The sequence below is a fragment of the Hydra vulgaris genome, chromosome 09, assembly GCF_038396675.1.
Source record: "Hydra vulgaris chromosome 09, alternate assembly HydraT2T_AEP".
In the NCBI taxonomy this organism is placed as follows: domain Eukaryota; kingdom Metazoa; phylum Cnidaria; class Hydrozoa; order Anthoathecata; family Hydridae; genus Hydra; species Hydra vulgaris.
The window spans coordinates 49685001-49708556 of NC_088928.1; the positions used below are offsets into that span (position 1 = coordinate 49685001).

The window sequence follows — 23556 nt, forward strand, 5'->3', positions numbered from 1 at the left end:
GGTCGTTAAGCAATTTTGTTCTAAATTTTTTAGAAATTCCGACTACGTCAATAAAAATAGTCTTAAATTAATCTACTTTGGGCTAATTCATAGCTTCATCAGCTATGCAAACATTTCATGGGCAAGTACTCAAGCGGCAAAGATTAAAAAAATTTATAGTCTACAAAAACATGCCTGCAGAATCATTTACTCAAAAAATAGGCGTGAACACGCTAAGCCCTTAATGAAAGATATGAAAATGATGAATGTGTTTGAAATAAATATCTACCAGCATTTAATTTTCATGTATCGTTATAATCACAATATCTCTCCTATAAGCTTTAATAACAAGTTTAAAATAAATAAAAATGATAGCTATAATCTTAGAGCGAATATGTCCAACAAATATAAACTGCCTCGGATAATAAACAAATATTCAGAGTACAGCATTCTATATCGAGGTCCAAAAGTATGGAATACTTTTCAAAAAGGATTCAAAGGTACGGTAAATTCGTTAAGTTCTTTCAAGTTTTTAACAAAAAAAGAAATTTTTAAAATATAAGAAACGTTTTTGGTTAATGATACTTTGAATAATTTCTCATAAATCTGTTTTTTTTTTATTTCTACTTTTGTTGGTTGCTTATCAATTTTATTAGCGAATTACGCGTTTTATTACAATATTTTATTGAAATTTTATTACGCATATTGTAACATATTACGATATTTTTTTGAAATCTTATTATAGGGGCTCTATGAAAAGATTGCGATAACGTACTGTCATCCTCATCTTCTTTGAGCCCCTATCTGTTTTACTTATTTTATTTATTGAAATTTTATATTACGAAGTTGTAAAATCTTATATTATATTAAAACAAAGAAAGAAAAAAAAAAAGAAAAAAATAAAAAATAAAAAGGATGGTGCGTAAACATTAAGGTGGTAGACTGCTAAAAAAAAAATTTTTTAATCTGACATTATTCCAATTGATTTTCTCATTTTAAACACGATAAATAGGATTAAAAAAAAAAAATTTTTTTTTTTTCCTCTTTCTAATTTTTGGGCAAATTTAAGTGTTTTTAGGCCTAAAAAGTGCAAAGTTCTTGGAAAAGATATCTCAAAAAGTAAAATATATCAAGTCTCAAAATTTTACAGTTGTGTACCTTTTAAGTAGATAAATGTCCTGAGATAAACAAAAAATTTGAATCTTTTTCAATTTCGATGCACCATAAGCTTTTTCTATGCGTCTAAATTTAGGCCAAATTCCTGACCCCAAAACAGCCCAAAAAATTTAATTTTAATTTTTATCCAAAATTTCTTTATCTCAGGACATAAAGCTCATAAAAATGAACATCTGTACAAAATTTCAAATCAATTGGACAAATACAGCTCCCGCAATCTTATCCAGAATATGAAAAACTTTACAACAGAGAAAAATGCAAATAAAACTTTATATTTTGAAAATACAAATATATTAACACTTGAAAACAGGTTAAAACCCCCCCTTTTCATATAATGTTCCTTCTTCATCATTGTGCTTATCATCAAACCCCTTCCTTGTTGCTCTAAGCTTTTTTCTTTGTTTTTTAAACTTTTCAGATGATTTTATGTCCATAAGCTTTTCACGTAGCACATCACTATTTTGAAAACCGTTTTTAGTAAAATGTCCTGGTAAAATTCCTAAACTGTGAAGAACATCTATCATACCAGTTTTACCATCATTAAACTGTATGACAGCAGATGCAACACTAATTTCAAGTGTTGACCTACCCACGTACACATTTTTTGGGCATTTTGTCCAAATTACATTATTGAGCGATTCATTTGCATTCTGTGTTTCTCCATCAAGACATCTTTTTAATAACTTGTTTGCACCAAGATCTTTGTGTGAAAAAATAGGTTTTATAATTTCACAAACAGCTTCTGGAATGTTTATACTGTTTTTATAAGTCAAAGTTTGATTAATCTTGTCCCTTTGATATTTACACCACGAATCGCTAGTACGAGGACAATACTTATGGCGTTCTTCATCGCTGCTGCTTTCAGAACAGTGATGAATTAGTCCTGCTATGGATTTTTTCATGCCATACAAATTCCCTTTGTTTTGTCGTATACTCATTCCATAATAGTTTTGCAATGCATTAATGACTTTATCTGTCATCCTTCCTTTTCCAGTAAGTCTTTTACCATCTTTTAAAACTTTTCCCTTGTACAATACTTTAAGAGAGCGTAAACGAGACCCAACTCTTTTTTGAACATGACTGACACATTCACTTTTTTCAATTTTATACCCTGGGTAAACATTATTACTTTCTATATTTTGGTAAGACTTACTGTCACCATCACCACAGTATTTTGTATAACGCAGTTTGTTAAAAACAGTTGATCGTTTAAATATTTGCAATGCCCCAATAGCTTCCATTGCACCTGCACTACCTTTGTGATTAATTGGGCAAATATGTGATTCTACCCAGTCATTGTATCCCGGTATATCTTTGTTTCTCTGCCAATATTGGCAACTTTTACAATCCTTTATGAGAGTTTGAGTGTCAATACACTTCCCATTACTAATAGCTGTAACAACACCGTTCAGCGAGGAAAAACCGCGTTGCTGCCACGTTCCATCAACACTTACAGTAACATTTTTTATATCAGGGTCACCAATAGTAGCCTCACTTGTACGTTGTGCTTGTGCAGCTGCTTGCTTCATTGAATCTTGGGCAACTTTGATATAAGACGAATGCAATTTATAGACAATGTTATTGTGTGTGTTTTTTTGCATTGGTGGTGGACTGTTTATTATGTTACAAAAACTTTCTATTGCAGCATAACCTTTTCCAATTTCTCTGAAAGCTACACACATTCTGATATTAATGTCAAACGATTTCATGCCTTGTGTTTCATTATCACTGTTTTTTTCAATTTTTTTTGAGGTAAAAAACTCATTTTGCCATTGACATTTTTTTGCAGTGCAAGACAAAACAAGTTGATGTGAAAATCCTTTCTTTCTTGATAAATCATTATTCAATTTTATTAAAGATTGGCATTTTGGACAAGAACCAACAAGATTTAAAATTGAACTCAAGACATCAGAATTAAATATAATGTAACATTCAGGATTACTATCTTGACTAATACTTGGAGTATCAGAAGTAGGTAAATTTAACTTTTCAGCAGATGCTGATTTGCTTGAAGAAGTATTTGTTAGAGATGTATTATTTGATGTATTATTTGAACTTGAAGTAGTATATTCAGAAGTCAAGTGAATTTTATTCGCAAGTAATCTATAACATTTACGTTTTTTGCTTTTAGACTTATTTCTTCTTTCTGCAGAACCCATGTTGATAGTATGCACTTTTATCGAGTTAATATATAGTAATAAACCAATTCAACAACGTTGTTCTTTCACACCATGTCATTTAAAAATAGAAAAACAAAAAACAAAGAAGTAGCTATTGGTTTGAGTGCTTAGATTTTGTAAAATTTAGTTAAAATTGCCTTATTTTGACGTTGCTATGAGCGTTGCTAGGGGAAGCAAAATCACCCTACTAAGTTTAAACTATTTTTTTAGGCCTTTTTATGTTTTTTTGTAAAATAATATGTATGTTTTTAAAAACAGCAATAGTTAAAGTTTTTAACTAATCAACTTTTGAAAAACTACTTTTTTCAATGTTTTTTAGCAGTCTACCACCTTAATTATTCAATAGTTTATGCCATTAAAGTGGTAGTACAGCAATGAGAGAAAAAATATATATATTCAACTTTTACATATTTTTTTACTACAATGTTTAATACACCATTAAACAGCTAAAAAAAAATAATACAAAAAAATTAATAAAAAATAATTTCTAACTTATTAATTGCTAAAGGCCCAAAAATGGGGTAGAGAGCGACAGAGATTTTTCAGCAACCGATAAATTTTTTTATTTGAAATTTTAGCTGGTGATATATTACATGTGGCATTGTGTCGCGGACTAAAAGATTTAAATTAGGTCTAAAAAATAACAAAATATTTGCATTTATATGAATTAAGGTGATTTTGGGGGTAAATGATGGCACAAAATCTTTGAAAATTACCAAACCAAAAAAGCACTCAAGATTATTCTAGTGTATGTTGTAGATACTAATATAGTAAATAGGTGTGCCAAATTTCAAGTAATTTTGATTATTAGTTTTGAAAATATATCTTTCGCCAGCCCAAAAAACATGAGAAAAACGCAATTAAAAAAAAAAGTAAAAAAAAAAGTTCAAAATTTTCCACTTTTATACATCACACCTTTCAATGTTTCATTTTGATCACAAAAACCTTTTCGTATTGCTCTTAATTTTTTTCTTCTAGATTTTACTTTAGGGGTACATTGTACATTAGATATTTGTTTAGTGTCCTTATGCAATACATAATTTTGCGCATTTATACCAAATATCATTCCAAGTTCATTAAACAACTTGTTTAAAAATTGTTGACCATCATTAAAATTTAGCACAGCTGATGACACTCCAATACTTAAAGCAGTTCTTTCAATAAATATATCCTTTGGGCATCGCTTCCATATCAATTGATTTAACGACTCATTGGGATTCTGGGTTTTACCGTGTAAACATTTTTCAAGAAGTTTATCGGAACCAAGGTCCATAAATATTGGTTTGATGGCATCAAACACAGAAGCAGAATGCAAATATTTTCTTTATATGTCACTTTTCCAGTCAGTTTGTCAGCCTGGAATTTGCACCACGAATCTTTGGTGCGCAAACAATACTGATGCCGTGAATCACCATCAAAATTTTCAAAACAGTGAAAAAGTACAGCTGCAACACTCTTTTTCATTCCATATAAATTTCCAATGTTCTGTCTTATTGCCTTGCCATAATAGTTTTGCAATGTATTTATCACATTTTCTGTTAAGCGACGAGCTCCTCCTAACTTTTTGCCATCACATAAAATTTCTTTACTATTTCTTTTTAAATTTCTTAAGCGAGCACCAACACGTTTTTGAATATGCCCAATGCACTCTGCCTTTTTAATTTCTGTAATATCTCCATAAGGCTTAACAGCAACAACACTAACATAGGAACTGCTATCTCCATCATCTAAAAATGTTGTATATCTTAAATTGTTTTTTTTTTCGGAAAGCAAAAAAATTTTTATTACAGTACTTGATTCCATAGAAGAAGCTGAATCAGTGTGACTGATTTGACACTTTTGATGATGTAAATAATGAAACTCAGTGTATTCAACAGGATGTGTATATTTTTTTAACTCTCATATTGAACACAACCTACAAGTTTTAGTTTCATTTTCAAAGTCAATACATTTACCATTTTCTACAGCAACAGCTGTTACTACTCCATTGTTCGATGTATATCCACGTTTCTGCCATGATCCATCAAACCCACATGTAATATTTTTAGTAGTTTCACTGATAGGTCGTAATTCATCGGCTGCATTTTTCATGCTTTTATTAACTAAACTTTGATACACATCCAACAGTAATGCAATGTATTATTATAACTGTTTTTATTCATTAGCGGTTGCATATTCATAATTCCACAAAAGTTTTCTATAGCTGACAGTCCTTTACCCATTTCACGAAATGCAACTATTACACGAGTGTTTATGTCAAACGGTTTACGCCTAACACATTTATTTTTAACTAGATAATTTTGCTTTGCATTACAGTTCTTTTTTTCAATAGTAGTAGACGAAAAAAAAGCAGTTTCCCATTCACAACCATTGCAACAAATTTTTAGTTTAATACTTAAGCCATATTTTTTTGAAGACTCAAACTGCAAGTTAACTAACTCTTCACATTCTGGACATTTGAGTAGCATTATTGCATTTTTCAGTAAAATAAAATTCATAATAAAGTTAAAGTCTTCACTTATATTTTGAGGATCCTGTATAATCTCTTTGTTAAACAACTTCTTAAAAGATGATGAACATGGAATGTTGTCAATTGACAACTGAAGTTGATCAACTGAAGGTATAGCAGTAGTTTCATTAAAATTGCAATTTTTTTAAAATCTGTTTCCATGAAACTTTTTATTTTGATATAGTCTTTTTGAAGCTTCTTTTCGATCCAACCATAACACCTTTATTTGAATAAGATATTACAAAAATTGACTTCAGTATATAGAAAAAAGCAAGCTTGGCAAGAGCAAATATAGTATTAAAACTGATTTATGCGCAATGTATGCGCATAAATCGAGTCAATAAACAAGAAGCAGTAGCTGAATAACAACATTCCTTTTGAACAGTTGATAGTGAGATGGGTTTATTGCTTTTTGTCGAATAACTTTTATTGTAAAAACGCGTAGTAACGGAATAGACGCGTAGTAACGGAATAAACAAAGCGTTGCTATAGATAAAAATTGATATCGAATAATTTAAAACAAATACTAGAAGTGGATATCATGGTTTTCTTTTTGTTAACCAAGAAAAAAATGAAATTTAGAATAAATATAATAGCCAAAAATTAAATTTTTGAAAAAATGAATTTTTCGATTTTAATTACTGTACTACCTTAATTATTATGGCAACATGGCGGGCATAAAAATTTACGAAACACATTTTTTTTTTTTAAATAAAATTGCGGTTCCACTTGTAGAAGATGTAGAAGACGATGAGTAATAAATATTACCATCCCATACATTGTTTAACAAATTAATATTTTCATTATTTAAATGTGTTTCATGTATAAGAAAAATAATATGTCGCTTATTTTTGAAACAATTAATAATTGTTTTAAGCTTACTTCCGTTGTTCAAACCATTAATGTTTGAGGTGTAAAACTTTAACGGCTCCATTTTTTTTTAATTTTTATTTTTTTAAACTTCATTATTTTATCTAAACAAAAATGCCTTCTTTTAAAAAGAAATCTTTTAAACAAAACCTCAGTAAAAAATTAGTAAAACAAAATATAGGTGAATAAATAATAAAAAAAATCATACCAAAAAACACTTCTCCTTTTAAATAAGTCTCCATTTAATCTTGCCATTTTGGCTGTACGTTTCGTTTTTGTTTAGTTGTTGGTCTTTCTTTCATCGGAGTTTTAGGATGCATTTGTTTTCGTTCGTTTACATTCTCAACCATCGCTATATCCATTTCCGAATCGTCTTTGACATCGCTTTTACTGGAACGTTCGCCATCGTCATTTTTCTTCATTGTCTTTTTTTCTTTCTTTTTAGATTTGACTTCGATAAAAGGAATCTCCACAATTACCAAATTCTCGAAAGGGTGTTTTTGATTCTCGAGTTCTCTAGCAGCGTCAAAAGCTGATTGATATTCTCTTTGCGTCGCTACAATTATACTTCTAATCTTTTTTGGAAAGATAAGGCTGTCTTTATCTAAATCATCAGATGATTTTGTTTTAGTTTTAGAATAAACAAAATTGTTTACCTCTCCTCGCGTAAATATTGTGTTTGATGTTACAGGAGTCGGTGGTGTTAAAGAATGAAAACAGAGAGGATGTCATTTTTTTTTGTTCATTGTTCACTTCAATACTTTTCGTTTTATATAATTATATATGAAACGAAATCATCTTATTGTTTTATTATTAGTAGGTTTCATAGACATGCATCGTTCCCTCGGTACATGAAAATTTCCGCACTGTTTACACTAAAACTCTTTTCCTGCAAAATTAAGCATTGTTCTTGTCCCTTTAATTTCAATTTGGTGAGGAATGTCTTTCACTAAAACTTCTGCCGTTTTTAATGTTATTATCGAAATCATAAGGTGTGCATTTGATTGAGACAACGTTTCCAACCACCCCAAAATGAGGGGGGTGTAAATTTTACATGATCATAACTTTTGTAATTTCCAATAATTTTCTACGAAATTTAAAATCTGTCGATAAATTTAAATTTAGTTTACGGTAGTAAAGTTGAAAATTTTACTACATTAGTACCCTCACGTTTGGGCAGGGGGGCAGATGTTTTAGGGCTTTTTTGTTCCCAAGTCTCCACCATCCCAAATTTTTGCAAGGGCTCCTCATTTGGCATATGAATGAACATATTTGAGTTTGGAGTTTGCACAATATGTGAAGATGTCTTATCTGAAACATCAAAAAATCCTTCCCGCGCCCAATACAATACAATGTATTGTTTATGTAATTGTAATGTAATAAAGTAAGTAGTTTAAGGGGTAAACAGATTCTATCTGTTGACCAGCCTCGCACCCCTTCTTCCTCTATTAGGCTGGCGCAGATGTATTTTAATACATTGTTTCCAGTTTAGGATGTTGAATGCTGGATCTTCTTGACTCAATGCATGGGTTTTGCTTGTGTCTCTGTTTTTATGACTAGGCAACTCATTCTATTATCTCCTAATGAGGGTACAGCTCTAAAACTCAGTTTTATGGTTCTGAGGCCGGCTGGTAGTCAGGTTTCCCGAACTCTGTGGTAGCTCTCAGAGAAGCTGATTCCATCAACAGCTGAAAAACATCAAAGTATTAACAGTGCCATGTTGCGTATGGATGGTGTCCCTGTTTGTACTTTTGGTGTGCATTGCGGAGGCCACATTTGGAGCCCTTTGTTAAGGCTTAGGGTTTATTAGTAGTAATGAGGCAATTGCTTGGGCTATTAAACAGTGTTCTGAGTACTATCTATGCTTTGAGTCAAGTTCTTCAATCTAATTTTAAAATGAATAAAGTATTAAAAATTATAAAACTTGGCTCTAGTGTCAGTGATTTGGCAGGTATTAAAGCCTACAACTTTTGCCTTTCTCAATCCCTAACTCAAATAGTCAACTTTCCAACTCGCTTTCCAGACAACCCGAATCATTTACCTTCTCTACTCGATTAATATCTCATTCTTCTTCATCACCTGAATCCCCCTATTATCGAACCTCTTACAACTACAGTAAAGCTGACTGGGATTCTTTTCGTGATTTTCTTCGTGATGGCCCTTGGGTAGAAATCTTTCGTCTTTCTGTCGATAAATGTGCTTCTTACATAACTTCGTGGATTCAGGCTGGTATGGAATCTTTTATTCCCTCTCGACGATTCCAGGTCAAGCCTCACTCTCCTCCATGGTTTTCTTCACGCTGTGCTGCTGCGATTGCCAATCGAAACCGTTACTTCCATATTTATCAGCAAAACAATTCTCCAGAAAACAGACGTCTGTTTATTACTGCTTAAAACAATTGTAAAAAAGTTTTGTCTAACGCCAAAACCCGCTATTCTCAGTTCATGAAATCTCGTATCTCATCTCTAAAATTAGGCTCTCGTGACTTCTGGAGAATCTTTAATAATATCAATAATAAGGGCAAATCTATAATTCCACCTCTCTTGTATGGTTCAGACTTAGTCACCACACCTAAAGATAAAGCTGAATTGTTTGCTAAAAACTTTTCATCAGTATCATCTCTTGATTCCACTAGTTGCGTTCTACCTGATATTGCCAACAAACAGGTTGATCCATTGCTTGACATTCATATCACTCCAGCATGTGTATCTAAAGTGGTTTCCTGCCTAGACTCTTCTACAGCTTGTGGCCCGGACAACATACCTGTTATTGTCTTGCAGAAGTGTTCTCCGGAGCTGTCATCTATACTCTCAAAACTATTCAACAAGTGCTTATCAGAGTCTTGCTTTCCAGCCTGCTGGAAAGCGGCATCTGATATCCCTATCTTCAAAAGTTCTGGAGAGCAATCCGATTCGTCTAACTACCGTCCCATAAGTCTTCTTCCTGTCATAAGCAAAGTTTTTGAATCTTTAATTAACAAACACTTAATTTCTCATCTTGAATCTAATAACTTACTTTCTGACCATCAATATGGATTTCGATCTTCTCGTTCTACAGCTGATTTGCTAACAGTAATAACTGACAGGTTTTATCGTGCATTAGATAAAGGTGGAGAGGTTAAGGTCATCGCTCTTGACATTTCAAAAGCTTTTGATAAAGTTTGGCATGCTGGTCTTCTCCATAAGCTTTCTTCTTATGGTGTATCCGGCAACATCTTTAAGATCATTGAATCCTTCCTTTCCAATCGTAGCATAAAAGTTGTCCTCGATGGACAACACTCTTCTTCTTATTCTGTAACTTCAGGGGTTCCTCAAGGTTCTCTTCTTGGCCCAATACTCTTTTTAATTTACATTAACGATCTTCCAGATACTCTCACATCTAAGGTGGCATTGTTTGCTGATGATACTACCATTTATTCTTGTCGTGATAAGAAACCATCACCCTCTGATTGCTTGGAGGGGGCATTTGAGCTTGAAAAGGATCTCACTTCTGCTACAGCATGGGGCTCACAGTGGCTGGTGAACTTTAATCCAGATAAAACTTAATTTTTTTCAGCCAATCGTTATCGCAATAATTTAGATCTTCCTATATTTATGAATGGTGATGTACTCGATGAGTCACCTACTCTTCATCTTCTAGGATTAACTCTAACTTCCAATCTTTCTTGGAAACATATATTAAATCAGTTGCAATATTAGCATCTGCTAAGGTTGCATCTCTTTATCGAGCTCGTCACTTTCTTACTTTCTTACGGATTCTGTTCTCTATCTCTTTAAATCTCAAATCCAGCCTTGTATGGAATACTGTTGCCATATCTGGGGCGGTTCTTCTAATGATGCCCTTTCTCTTTTAGACAAGGTGCAAAAACGCATTGTAAACATTGTTGGACCTGCTCTTGCAGCCAATCTCCAACCATTATCACATCGTCGTAATGTTGCTTCTCTTTCTCTTTTCTACAAATACGATAATGGGCACTGCTCTAAAGAGCTAGCGTCTCTTGTACCATCTTCTATAATTCATTCTCGTGTTACTCGTCATTCAATCAAGTGTCATCCTTTTTCTGTGACTGTTCCTAAGTGCTCCAAAAACGCTTATTCGTCTAGTTTTTTTCCTCGAACATCAGCTCTTTGGAATTCGCTTCCTTCAATTTGCTTTCCTGATTCATATAATTTGCAATCTTTTAAGTCGTCTGTCAATTTTTATCTTGCTCTACAATCTTCATCTTTTGTCTTTCAGTAACTTCCAACTTTAATTAGTGGCTGCTTGCAGCCTTGTTGGAAGCGAAGATGTTTAAAAAAAAAAAGTAGTATATAAAATATATAGTGAGTAGATTTAAGCATATAGAGTATTGCAGTAAACTATAAACAAAATACAATGAATTTTATGTTTACTTTAAATACATAAGTTCAATATACGCATGTATGGTTTTTTTAATTCTTGTAGTTGTTCTAAATAAATATATATATATATATATATATATATTTATATATATATATATATATATATATATATATATATATATATATTTTCTAAATATATATATATATTTAGAAAGTGAAATATGGTTAGAAACTATATAAGAAAAACTGATCGTGGTAATTTTTCTGAGCAGAGCATGTTATTCGCAATTGGCTCCATAAAATTAAAGGAAATGTCACTGAGAAAACCAGCTTTGACATTTAGTGTAAATAAAGATGCTTTAGATAGAAAGATTCAAAGAAAATTAAAGAATTCAGAATCTTGTAATACTTATAAAAGATCACTTGGTTCATTTAAAAAGTATTGCCAGATGATACTGAAAATCAATTAGTTAGCTACATTAAAGAAATGGATTGAGTATATTATGGATTGTCCATAAGTGACATTCAAGAAATTGTCTTTGAGTATGTAGTAAAGTATAACATAATTCTTCCATTTAATAAATATAATGGTGTTGCAGAAAGAGATTTTGTAAGTGGATTTTTGAAGAGACATCCAGACCTTTCAATAAGAAAGCCTCAGGGGTTGTCTTAAAATCGTATTTATGGGTTTAAACCACAGTTCTGTGAACCTTTGTTTCAAGAATATAGAAGTTGTTATAAAAAAATACAAGTTTGAAGCTCATCAAATTTATAACTGCGATGAATCAGGCATTACAACTGTACATAAACCTGTTAAAGTTATAACAAAAAAAGGGAAGCATTGTATTTCTTTTGTAACAAATGGTGAACGGGGTGTAACAACAACCGTTGTTTGTGCTATGAATGTAACTGGACTATTTGTTCCACTAATGATGATTTTTAAGAGAAAGTGAATGAAATTAGAACTAATCAACCATGCTCCCACTGGAAAAATTGGAGAGTGCTCTAAAATTGGATGGATTACAACTGATTTGTTCATGGAATATATAAAACACTTTACAAAGTACACTAGAGCTTCTATAGAAAATAAAATTCTTTTAATTTTAGATGGGCAAAAACTTAAATACATAAAACATTAACTTGTTGGATTTTGGAAAGGAAAATGGAATAGTTATTATAACCTTACCATCTCATACTTCTCATAAGTTGCAGCCACTTGATCAAAGCTTTTTTAAACCGTTAAAAACTTTTTATAATATAAAATGTGGATCATGGTTGCATAAGCATCCTGGAAGAAAAATAACAACTGATCATCTTGGAGGTATATTCTCCAAAGCCTATAATAAGGCTGTCTCTGTAGAAATTGTCTGTTCTGGCTTTCGTACATTTCGAATTTGTTCTTTTTGTCCGGATATAATTCCAGACACTGAGTTTAATGATAACAAAAGATCTAACGTTATCTTACATAAACCTGATAAAATCGAATCACAAGTTAATTCGAGCACCTTTTTACCATTGCCCTCACACTGCTTGATTCTAAGGGTTTTAGGTTAAATTTCAAAAGACATGAGGTTTTCTTTTAGATTCTATTAATATGTATATGTACGAGCTGGAATGTGGTGAAAATAAAATCGAATGCGTTCCTTCTTAGTCCAAAATTGATATTTTCCGAAATCCAGAAAATTGTGCTTCAAAAACAATATCATTTGTATTATTTGAGCTATCTCTTATTAAAAAAATCATAGAAGCCCTCATGAATATCCATTATCTTTGTCTTCAAAATGTGGTTAATTTAATATATAATAATACCTTTAATAATTTAATGTCTTTACGGCTTACGTGCAACTAGAATTAGTATTTTTGGGTCCGTTATATACATTACAGGTTTCAAAGCAAAATAAAATAAAATCAAAAACTTTTCTTTTTTTAATTAAACAATAAGATCATATATATTATATAAATAAGTTAAAAAATTTGAATTTAATTAATTTAAATTCTCATAGAGCTGTAGGTGGAAGCAACTTTTTTAAGCTTCAACCCATGGTTTTTGTTAGTATCTGTAATAGCATAGCGCTTCAATGTTTTTGTTAAATTTTTATGTACAGCCTCGGATGTTTGCTCTGAAAAAATTCCGAGAGCTTTCTGACTTCTATTAAGAAAATCTACAAGGAAGTATTTAATAATATGGAACTTCCAACCAAGTGGCAATGTTTTGTCGAACACATCTTTACAATAGTATTCTAAATATTCAGCAGATTCAATAAACTGCGAGGTATCTTTACTTTATGAAGGTTTTAGTATCATGCCAAAATAACTTTTTGTAACTGAAAAATTTAAGTATATGATTAGAATATATATATATATATATATATATATATATATATATATATATATATATATATATATATATATATATATATATATATATATATATATATATATATATATAATTGTTACCTTTTCTAAAATTCTGCAGGGTTTCAACGCATGAGTATTGCTGAATAGGTGTTACCAGCATCATTTTATCTAATAATTTTAGAACTTTACCACAGGAGGAGGGATGGTATCAAGAATAAATTTTCTACTATCTTCCTCAAGCAAACATGGGTTAATAACATTATTGAATAATTGCATAGTCTTATAAGGGTATGCTGCATCTTGGTACAGATAGTAATCTAAAATCTGAACTTAAGGAAGCAATAGTTCTCAAGTCATCTGATGAGCTTATTGTACCAGTACAGTAACAACAAGCATGTTTTCCACCATGACTCTATAATAAATTATTTTATTATTCTGAGATTTAATGTTTTAATAGCTACTTCTAAAAGTTATTAAAATTAGGCAAAATCTTTTAGTGATATGCCAAGAAGCACGCTTATGAGCTTTAGGTCAGAAGCCACAAAAAATTTGAACTGATATAGATTAATTAATTTAGTAAGCATTCCAAGATTATGGTTATTCTCTTTGACGTTACGTGCTAAAGCCAGAATTATCACCTTGTTCACTCCTGAGTCTTTCTCATTTTTATTTTGCTCCTCTAATTTTGTTTCATCGAAAATATTCATTATAATCTGAAAATTAATCACAATTGAATAATAATTCAAATATTTTTTTTTATTTGAGTAATATAAAGTAGGTAAAGTTACTAAACCTTCAGTGAACCCTGTCCTCCATCAATTCCAACCCTAACAATGGCTTTCATAGGATATAATCCACGTAGAGAGCAGATTTCTTGAACAAGTCTGGTGAGATCTTCAATGTATACAACATCTTTAAACACTGAGTTTCCAAGTTCATCTTCTTTTCCATTTAAAAAAACAATTTTTTTATAACCGTAAAACTTATCTAGAGCATGAGACCGCTTCATAACCGTAGCAATTGAATTCTTTTTAACACCTAATTGTGAAATACCATACTGTAAACAATGTGAAATATTAAATATTATTGATTTTTTGAAAGAAAAAAAAATTAATGTACTGCCGTTTAAATTATGTTTTAAAATATTTAAAAATATTTAAAATATTTAGACACCTAAACAACCAAAATCTTTTCATAAATCTCTAAGAATATCACGAACAACATTTTTAAGCAGATCATGATTTTTCTTGATATCAAATATTGTATCAGAAGAGACTACTTTATTTTTTTGGAGCTTTAGTTTAAGTACTACACGTAGGAGTGATCCTCCTAAAATTAGAATAAAATATTGCAAAAAGTCATTATAAGTAAATAAGAAAATAAATAAAAATCTACCAGTGGATAATTGTAACGAATATTCATTCTTAACTAGAAACTTTAAAACAATTGAGGTTATTTGCTCTGACATCTTTTCATCCTTAGAAAAAATAAGATTCTTAGCATTTTCAACAGCTGATGTTCTCGTGCATGGGTGCCTTATGTCTTTTCCAACTAGTTGAAAACAATCTGTGCAGAATGAGTTTAATCTTTCAATGCAGAGATTTTCATTTGACTCAATAATATAATCTCTTATGTTAAAAATCTTGTGGCTGCGCTTGTCTGATACCATACAACAAATTGGAAATATGCATTGATCCTCAGTTGGAGCAATCCTTCCTACCATTATTAGTAACTCTCTTCCACTTTTCCAAACCTCTTCTATCATTTTTACAGGCTTTCCTTGCTGTGAACAAGATTGTTTGTATTTTTAGTGAGTATTTTAGAAAACATTTAATAAATATAATCAAATATTTATAAAATATAATAACCTTTTTGGCATAGAGAGCATTTTTGCAACGGCAACAAAGTCCAGTGGGAAATACGTTTATATCAAAACTGAATCCTTCGTGTACATAGTCTCGAACTAGTGTCACCAATGATGGCATACTGCGAAGAGAGTAGTTGTTTGTTTTGTTACAGCAACAAAAACAAACTGAATCTCTGGACCCATTATGATTTTTTTTTTTTTAAAAGATGAGCCAGTTGATATGTAATATTTACCTACTTTTATTGTTATTTAAAATAAATGTTTATTAATTAAAAATGTTATAAAAAGTAGTTATAAATTTTACAAAATAAAATAAAAAAAGCTGTACAATTTTTTATGATATTTCTAAACAAGTCATCAACCGCTTTAAGTGCTTTATCAGTGAAACTATTTAAGGTATTATTATGTATTAAGTTAACCATATTTTGAAGACAAAAAAATGAAATGTCACGTGGCTTTCTATGATTTTTGTAATATAAGTAAGCTTAAATAATAAAATATTATTTTTTAAACGCTAATTTCTGGATTTCAGAAAATATCAATTTTCTGAAATCCAGAAATTAGAAAAAGAAGGAACGCTTTTGATTTGATTTTCAACACATTCCAGCTCGTACATATGCATATAAATATAATCTGAAGAAAAAACTCATGTCTTTTGAAATTCAACCTAAAACCCCTAGAATCAAGCAGTGCTCAGGATCTTCAGAAAATATTGGTTTTTATATAACACCATGCTTTTCTAATATTGTACCAATTCCAAGGATCATTTTACCACCAAAAAAGGGAGAAGAATCACAGATAATAACAACATCACATTACAGAAAATCACTATTTGAATCCTCTGAAAAATCAAAAAAGTTAAAAGAACGCAAAATAGAAAATAAAAGTGCATTAGGAAAGGGTAAAAAAAAAATTAAAAGTTTAAGTGTTAAAGACTGGGAATGTTATGTTTGTAATGGTTTATGGAATAAGGCTGCAAAAGGACAGAAGTGGATTCAATGTTCAAAATGCACAACCTAGGCTCATTCGGACTGTTGTTCGTTTCAAAATACTGGTCAAGCAATATGTGATTTATGTGACTAGTGACAGTTTGAGTATAGCTGTAATATATTATAAAATGCATTTCTTGCTAATCCTCTTAAAGATCTGTTTCGTTTATCTTTATTTATTTAAAATACTAAAAAAAAATCCGTTTCATTTTGCCCCGCTATGCAAGGCAAAATGAGACAGGATAGGTGCTGTCAATAAATGATCTCTGGTGACCAAACCACTGCAGTTTTGCAACTCATATTTTGTAAGCTTCAAGTAAGATGGTAGAGGATTTGAAAAATATCAAGTTATTTTTTCAAAAGTTATTTTTTTTAAAGTATTAGAAAAATTAGTGCTTAAGTGTCTCATTTTGCCCCTCGTTACGCTACTGACTTGCACAGCAATCCATCGACCATCACAATGGTACGTTAAGTTTTCAACTTTTCCACGACCAAATTTATCTCTCCATCGACCTTTGCGTAATATGCCATTTGATCATCAATTCGTTTGAAGAAATTCGAAGAGATGCTTGCGTGACCAAGCACACAGGGACTAAAAAATACACAGGAACCAAGTACACAGGGACTAAAAAATTTCAGTATGTGTTTTCATATGCAAGTTTTATTAATATAATTTTTTTGTTTTAATTAGTTGCTTTCATCGGTAAATGTAAAATACAGTTTGAGGAACTATTATATTATGTTATGTAATTTTCAAAAGTTATTTTGAAAATTACATAACATAATATAATAGTTATGTAAAAGTAAACAGCTTTTTCATGTGAGTTACTTTTACAGGTAAAAGTAAATTACTTTTTGATGTAATCTTCTTTTACATAATTGACTTTTGAAAGTAAAAAAACTAACATTATAAAGTAAAAGTCGTTTCAAAAAAATTATTTGCTTATGCAGAAATGCAAATTTACATTAAACGTTTAAAATTACTTATGTAATTTACTTTTTTATGAATTTACAAGTTATGAATTATAACACGGTGCTTTGCGATATAACAAAAATGTCTTCCGGACATTTTCTTGGTTGTATATTTGTTTGGATTGTAATATTTATTAAACGGCAAAATGTAATATATTAGAAATTTTTTTTAATGTTTGAGCACATCCAAGCAAGGAAACTAACTGGGCTCCGCGAAGATAAATATCAGCCTTGTGTAAAATGCAATTTGCAAATTACTTGTTATTGTTCACAGTTAAAAACTATTTAATTTTGAATTCAATGGCATTGTCCTTGGAAGCCTCTGGAAGAGCCCTGCACACTTAGTACTAGTGCTATTTAGTTCGGTCTACAAAATCATTTTTTCATGGTACACCTTGAAGTACTGGATGAAATTACCATTACGCAGACCATCCTCTGTGACCTGGGTGCAGCAGTTTTATTACTCGATATATTCAATTTCATTTCAACCTCTATTACTAATATTTACAATCCAACCTTTTTTAAATCATTAGTCATAAAACTAATGTTGATTAAATAGGTTCTTACTTTAGTAGAAACTGTAGTTACTTAAAGTTACTGACTAGTTAAAGTTACTTATATAAATATATATTTTACATAAACATAATATATCTTACAAAAAAAAAATTTTTACGTGAAGTTATATACTTATATATTTATTACACAATATCTTTACTTTATACCTTCGTGAAAAAATGAAAAATACCACTTTCTAAATTTGTGTTTGAAGTAAGTTATACGGTTAAGGTTCGTTATTTAATGTTATGGACTTCCTCTGTGTTATAAACACAGACAAAGTCGTATAAAAAGTTAAAATTGATTTGAAATTGCGCTAAAAGACCGAAATCGATGGAAAACGGAATTTTTCCGTCGCATAGCAATGAAAAAAGGCTTTTATAAGCTACGGACTTTATTTACAGTATAAGAGTACTGAAAATTAAAAAACCTAAAAAAAATTAAAAGTATAAATTTGAAAATTATTCTCAACAAAAGTTTCAACAGACTTTTATTAAAAAGCAAACAATACTTTTCATTTCTAAAGTATTAAATAAACTCGACCGTTTCATTTAAAACTGTTTGCCGCACTCATAAAAGCATCATGGGTGAACAAGCATGCCGCTAAAACCAATGAGCATGACAAAAAAGCCAACTATTTATTAAGATATAAAATTATATTTATTTGATGTTTTAGAAACAATTTCATATTAAAAAACATCTAATAATATTAGTAATAAATAGTTATTTAAGTCAAAAACTTTCTTTATGTTTGCTGAATTTGTAATTAGAAAAAATATAGACAAAAACTTTTAATATATTATTTTTTGTCTCCCTTTAATTTCTTTAATGATAAAAAAATAGATGGGTTCGCTTGGCTCAAATTGAGCATCTACACAAACTAAGTGTTTGTGTACATGCTTCAGTTATTGTGGTGAGTAACCAATCTTCCAGGTCACCTGTTAGCGCTTGCTTAACGTCAAATATGTTTGACAATATTTCATTTGCAAACAAAAGAATAATTCGTTTGCTCCAACCTAAACAGCTGCGTTTTGGAGACTTAACACTACAAAAGTTTCAGCTATCATAAAAACAATATCCACTAAAATGATGGATCAAATTCTTCCTGGATATGCCGAGGTTAAAATATTTTATATATTAAAATTTATGCAATTTTTTTTATAAAAGAGTTTATAGTTTGAATTTTAAATGGTTGCATTATAAAATGCAATATTTGGATTAAATGTCTAGACAATAAAACTTAAACGTATAATTTAAAAAAAATGCATGAAATATTTGTTCACCATTGCGTAGAAGTTAAAGGTACTTTTTTTCTCTTGTAGAAATTAAAGTTTTTGTTTTAGAAAAAGCGCAATAATTGAAAAATCTATTTGTTATATTGTTACTTCATTTGTATTTTTTAAATTTATTATGGAAGACATGGATCTTTTCTCTGCACCTCATTGGTCAACACATTTTTTCAACGAGCCTGTAAGAACTAAATAATTCTTTCGCTTTTTTTTTGTTTGAAATAAAAGTTAACAAAACATTTTTTAGATCATTTAGGATTCTTAAATTGTTAATTATCATTCACAAAGTTATTAATTTTTAGTCAAATTAATAACAATTTTAAAAGTTCTCAAAACTAAATTTACCTAATAGAATCTTTTCCTAATGATCCTAAAGAAAAGTCATTCAAGGAGAGAACTTACAAACAAATCTTGTCTTTGTTTATAAACACCTCAAATTAGAAACAAATATAGGTGTTTTGGGTTTTTGTGTGACCCCATAAAATGAATAAGACGGAAGCGCACTTACTTCAGAAATGTAAGATTCGTGGTTCAACCCCATCTTTAGGCAAGTTTGGCGACATTGGTTGGGAAGGAGACGTGAACTTTCAATTAAATACTCTTCAGCGGTGCTCTATGATAAGACCGTAAGGAATTCTTGAGGCACCTAAAAAAAAAAAAAAAAATTAGAAAAAAAAAACGCTGATTGACTTATCAACTATTTACAATGTTTATCGTCAGTTTAGCCAATAAAATAAAATACTACAAATCTTTCAGAAAATTAATAAACCTTTAACTATAGCATCTCTAATCATTTTGAGAAATATATTGCTTACTTTTAGGGAATACAGAAAGCAGTGCCCCTTCTCATTAGATTTTTTCTATTCCCGTTTTATCCATATTCTTAAACAAGTAATAAAACTGGCTTTTAAATTAATCGTTGAAAAAACGGTTATCAAAGGGAAAAAGAAATTAAATGTATTTAAAATGTTATTAAAAATAATTCCAGTTAATTTGAAAAGAAACAATTGACGAAAAAGGTAATAAAGCAAACATGCTTTGAGTTTTATTATTTTTTTTAAATCGAATTATCTTCCAAACCTCCGATATAACTTAAATAACTTATCAATTTGTCTCAAACTGGATATATTAGTATAATCCGGCAAGCGTATGCCTAAAAGTTTGCTTAAATCAAAGTTTTTATTCTCAAAATTAAATATAATTTCTACTGTTTGATTTTGGAGCAAATTTTTCAAAAGTTAAAAATATGGATCAACACTAGGCACAAGGCATTACTCTACTTGCAAGGCTAATTGTGTATTAACTTTAAACAAAGTAATTGACTTCCCTTACTATTTTAATTTTGTCTTCATCTAACTTTTTAAATTCTTTTGAACTTTAGTACTAATTTATCGTATTTGAGGGTGGATAAAATAATTTTTTAACATTACAGGTTTATTAAACATTTTATAATATTTCTATCATGTTTTTTAAATTCTTCAGAGAGTGCGAAGACAAAAAATTATACTTTGAGTTTCTTTGAGTCAAATAAAATAAATTTTATAATATTTCTTATGATTCCTGAGTTTTTCAAATAAAGATAAGAAACTTTCTGTGAGTTTCCTAGAAATTATTTATATTGGGTTACCATTTTTATTAGGTTACAACTTTTATTGATAAGTCAGTTTAACTTTATTGCCAAATTTAATATGACAAGTGACAAATTTCAACTATCTAATCACTGCCATAAATTAAATTTTTCTAATGTTTGCATTACCTTGGTTATTAAATGGATAAATGGATATCAAAATTAAAACGAAACAATCTCGATTAACGTATTAGTTTGATGGAGAATCTTGATTAGCCTGTTGGTTTGATAGATCACTTGGGATTTTTATGATAATAATGCATTATTTTTATTAATTTAACATGATTGAAAAAAAAAGTAGTTTAAATACTGACTATTTTAGAGATTTCTGCCGCAAAGAAGTGACGCTACATCAACAAAAAGTTTATTAAATTATGTAATTAGTATTTCTTGTAATAATTAAATCTTGTAAATATTAACAAAATATATTTTAAATTCAGTTGTAAAAAAACAAAGTTATGAAAAAACACAAAAACTTACAAAATCTATTTATACACGAAGTTAGTTTGTTTATAATTAATAATAGGAGATTTCATGTTTGTTAAATAATTTATAAAAAAATACCAAATTCTCATATAATTTTGTAAGTGTATTTGGTGATTACATTGCAATATCTGTAATTAATGCTGAGTTACAAACTCTAAGAATTGTAGTTTATTTATTAGGAATGTAGGCTGTTGCAGACTGATCTTAATCATACTGTTGGTGGGTACTCGCTGGATCAACTTGCTCCAAATTATGATATAAGTCATCATTTTCCTCAAATCAAACGCGAAAATCACATTTCATTTGGTGATCAAGATAATGTTTCTCTTTACTTTAGCGATCGGAAAGACGATTTTGTAAGACTTATAAAATTATTCATAGATAATTCATCTTTGTACAGTGTATTACAACCCAGGCAGCACAACACGTTGGCCCAACGTTGGGACAAGGTGTGTCCAACAATTCCGACGTTGTTTTGAAGTTAAGCCAACAGTGTGCTGCTCTGAAGCGTTTTTTAACTCTCAAAAAAAGACTTTGAGATAATTGCATTTTAATGATTGCCGTTATTTCGATAGCTTTTTTGTTATCTTCTATGTTGACCATTTTTTTAATTTTATAGTTTTTTAAATTTTTTTATTTCTTAAAGTTGAGTTTAATTTGGTATCTATCATATTGAGTCATAAGTAGTCTTCTTTCCAATGACTGTGCACGTTAAAAACGTTAAAATTACATAAGAATCAATCAGAATAGTCATTTTGAAGGTTAAAACACTTCTCATTGCGCAATATTTTTAAAGTAACAGCGTTTAAAAATACCCCACAATATTCAAAATAAAGTTCAAAATAAGTTCACGATCATATTCTTTATGCATAGCTTAAGATAAACATGCGAAGTTTCATACAAATATGTGAAATTTCAGATAAAAGATTTTATAATTGTAAGTGTAAAATGTTTTTTAAAAACCAAAACAATTGTTTACAAAACTAAAATTCTGAGAAATTTACAATTCTTTTTTCGTGTTATATAATATTTATTATATATTGGGAAACTATCCAATCACTTTTTTTAATTCACATTTTTAAAGTAAATAACCCTCTATAATTAACAACAGTAATTACCGTAAAATGAGGTGACTTTGGCCAAATTTAAAATCTTTTTTTTTCAAAACTTTATTATAAATGATAAATATGTTGATATAAATTGCATTAGATGTGCATGATGCCAAATAAATAAATAATTAAAATAAAAAATAAAAAAATTATATCTTTGACCCTCTTTTTTTAATTTTAAGGGTGAGTCAAGCCACCCCTATACTGGTGGTGACTTTGGCCACCTAAAAGGAAATTATAATTATTGATTAAAATCATTTCATATTTTACATATTCACAGATACATGGATATTAGGTGATATGTTGTTGAGGCAAAAAAATATTAAAAACAACAGCTTGAAACTAACTTACAAATTTATTCAAGATATAAATCACAAAGAAACCTTATTAATATTTAAAACTCAAAAAACTATGCATCAATCATCTAACTATCAGTGCTAGAGTTATTTAATAGATTATCTGTAATTATTTGCTGTTCAAGAGTGGATACCTTGGTTTTTTTAACAACAGCCATTTTTCTTCTTGTCTTATTTTGTATTTATAGCTGCTTGCATATTAACTATATCAATTGATGATACACTTTTTCCTGGGACAACAGAGACTTTATGTCACTTTTTATTAGGGGGTATATGATCATCACCTCTAGCTTCAATTTAATGTTGTTTGAAAGAACCACTGACAAGAGAACCGATTTCTACTGTGACATTATTATTTGTAAATGTTCTTTTAGGAAGTCTATCTAGCACCTGTTTTCGATCAAGTGGGTATAATCCAGTTTTGAAGCCTCCCTTCTTACTTTTACAACCAGGTTCTTCAATTTGTTTCGTGAGACATTTAAGCAATGCTGGAAACTGGTCTTTTGGAAGGTCCTTTGCCACTTTCTTTCCAAGTTGTTAATATTTTTCTCCACTGAGCTTTCATTGGTCGAAAATATGCAACATCCAATGGCTGCATTAAATGCGTGGAACTAGGAGGAAGTGCAATAAACTTGATATTGTTTTCAAAACAGTACATATGTATTTATATGTGACGACAAATTGTCTCCAATTAGAACATGTTTTCCAGGAGTTTTTTTTAGTTAACAATAAAGATTCAAACCAATCTGTAAAACAACTGGAGTCTTTGAGCGATTATAACCCTATACGGTTATAGACTCTTTGAGCGGTTATAACGCGCTCTTTTTGGTCCATTTTCTGTCCAAGTTGTCCACATCGAATCTGCTTTATATGCAATATATGGAGAAAGGATAT

At 30.0% G+C, this 23556-nt stretch overlaps 1 protein-coding gene across 2 annotated transcripts in view; it reads left to right on the forward strand.

The window, feature by feature from the left end:
• Positions 1–18593: 18593 nt before the first annotated feature.
• Positions 18594–23556, forward strand: part of LOC101235968 (cyclic AMP-dependent transcription factor ATF-3) — a 42019-nt gene continuing 37056 nt past the window's right edge. Inside the window, exons 1-3 of one of the 2 annotated variants that reach the window (XM_065805967.1) lie at positions 18991–19097; positions 19213–19265; positions 21377–21553. In XM_065805967.1, the coding sequence (XP_065662039.1) occupies positions 19058–19097; positions 19213–19265; positions 21377–21553 (270 nt within the window). In that variant the 5' untranslated portion in view covers positions 18991–19057. Of the gene's footprint in view, positions 18915–18990; positions 19098–19212; positions 19266–21376; positions 21554–23556 lie in introns of those variants that run through there. The other variant, XM_065805968.1, reaches the window with a different exon arrangement.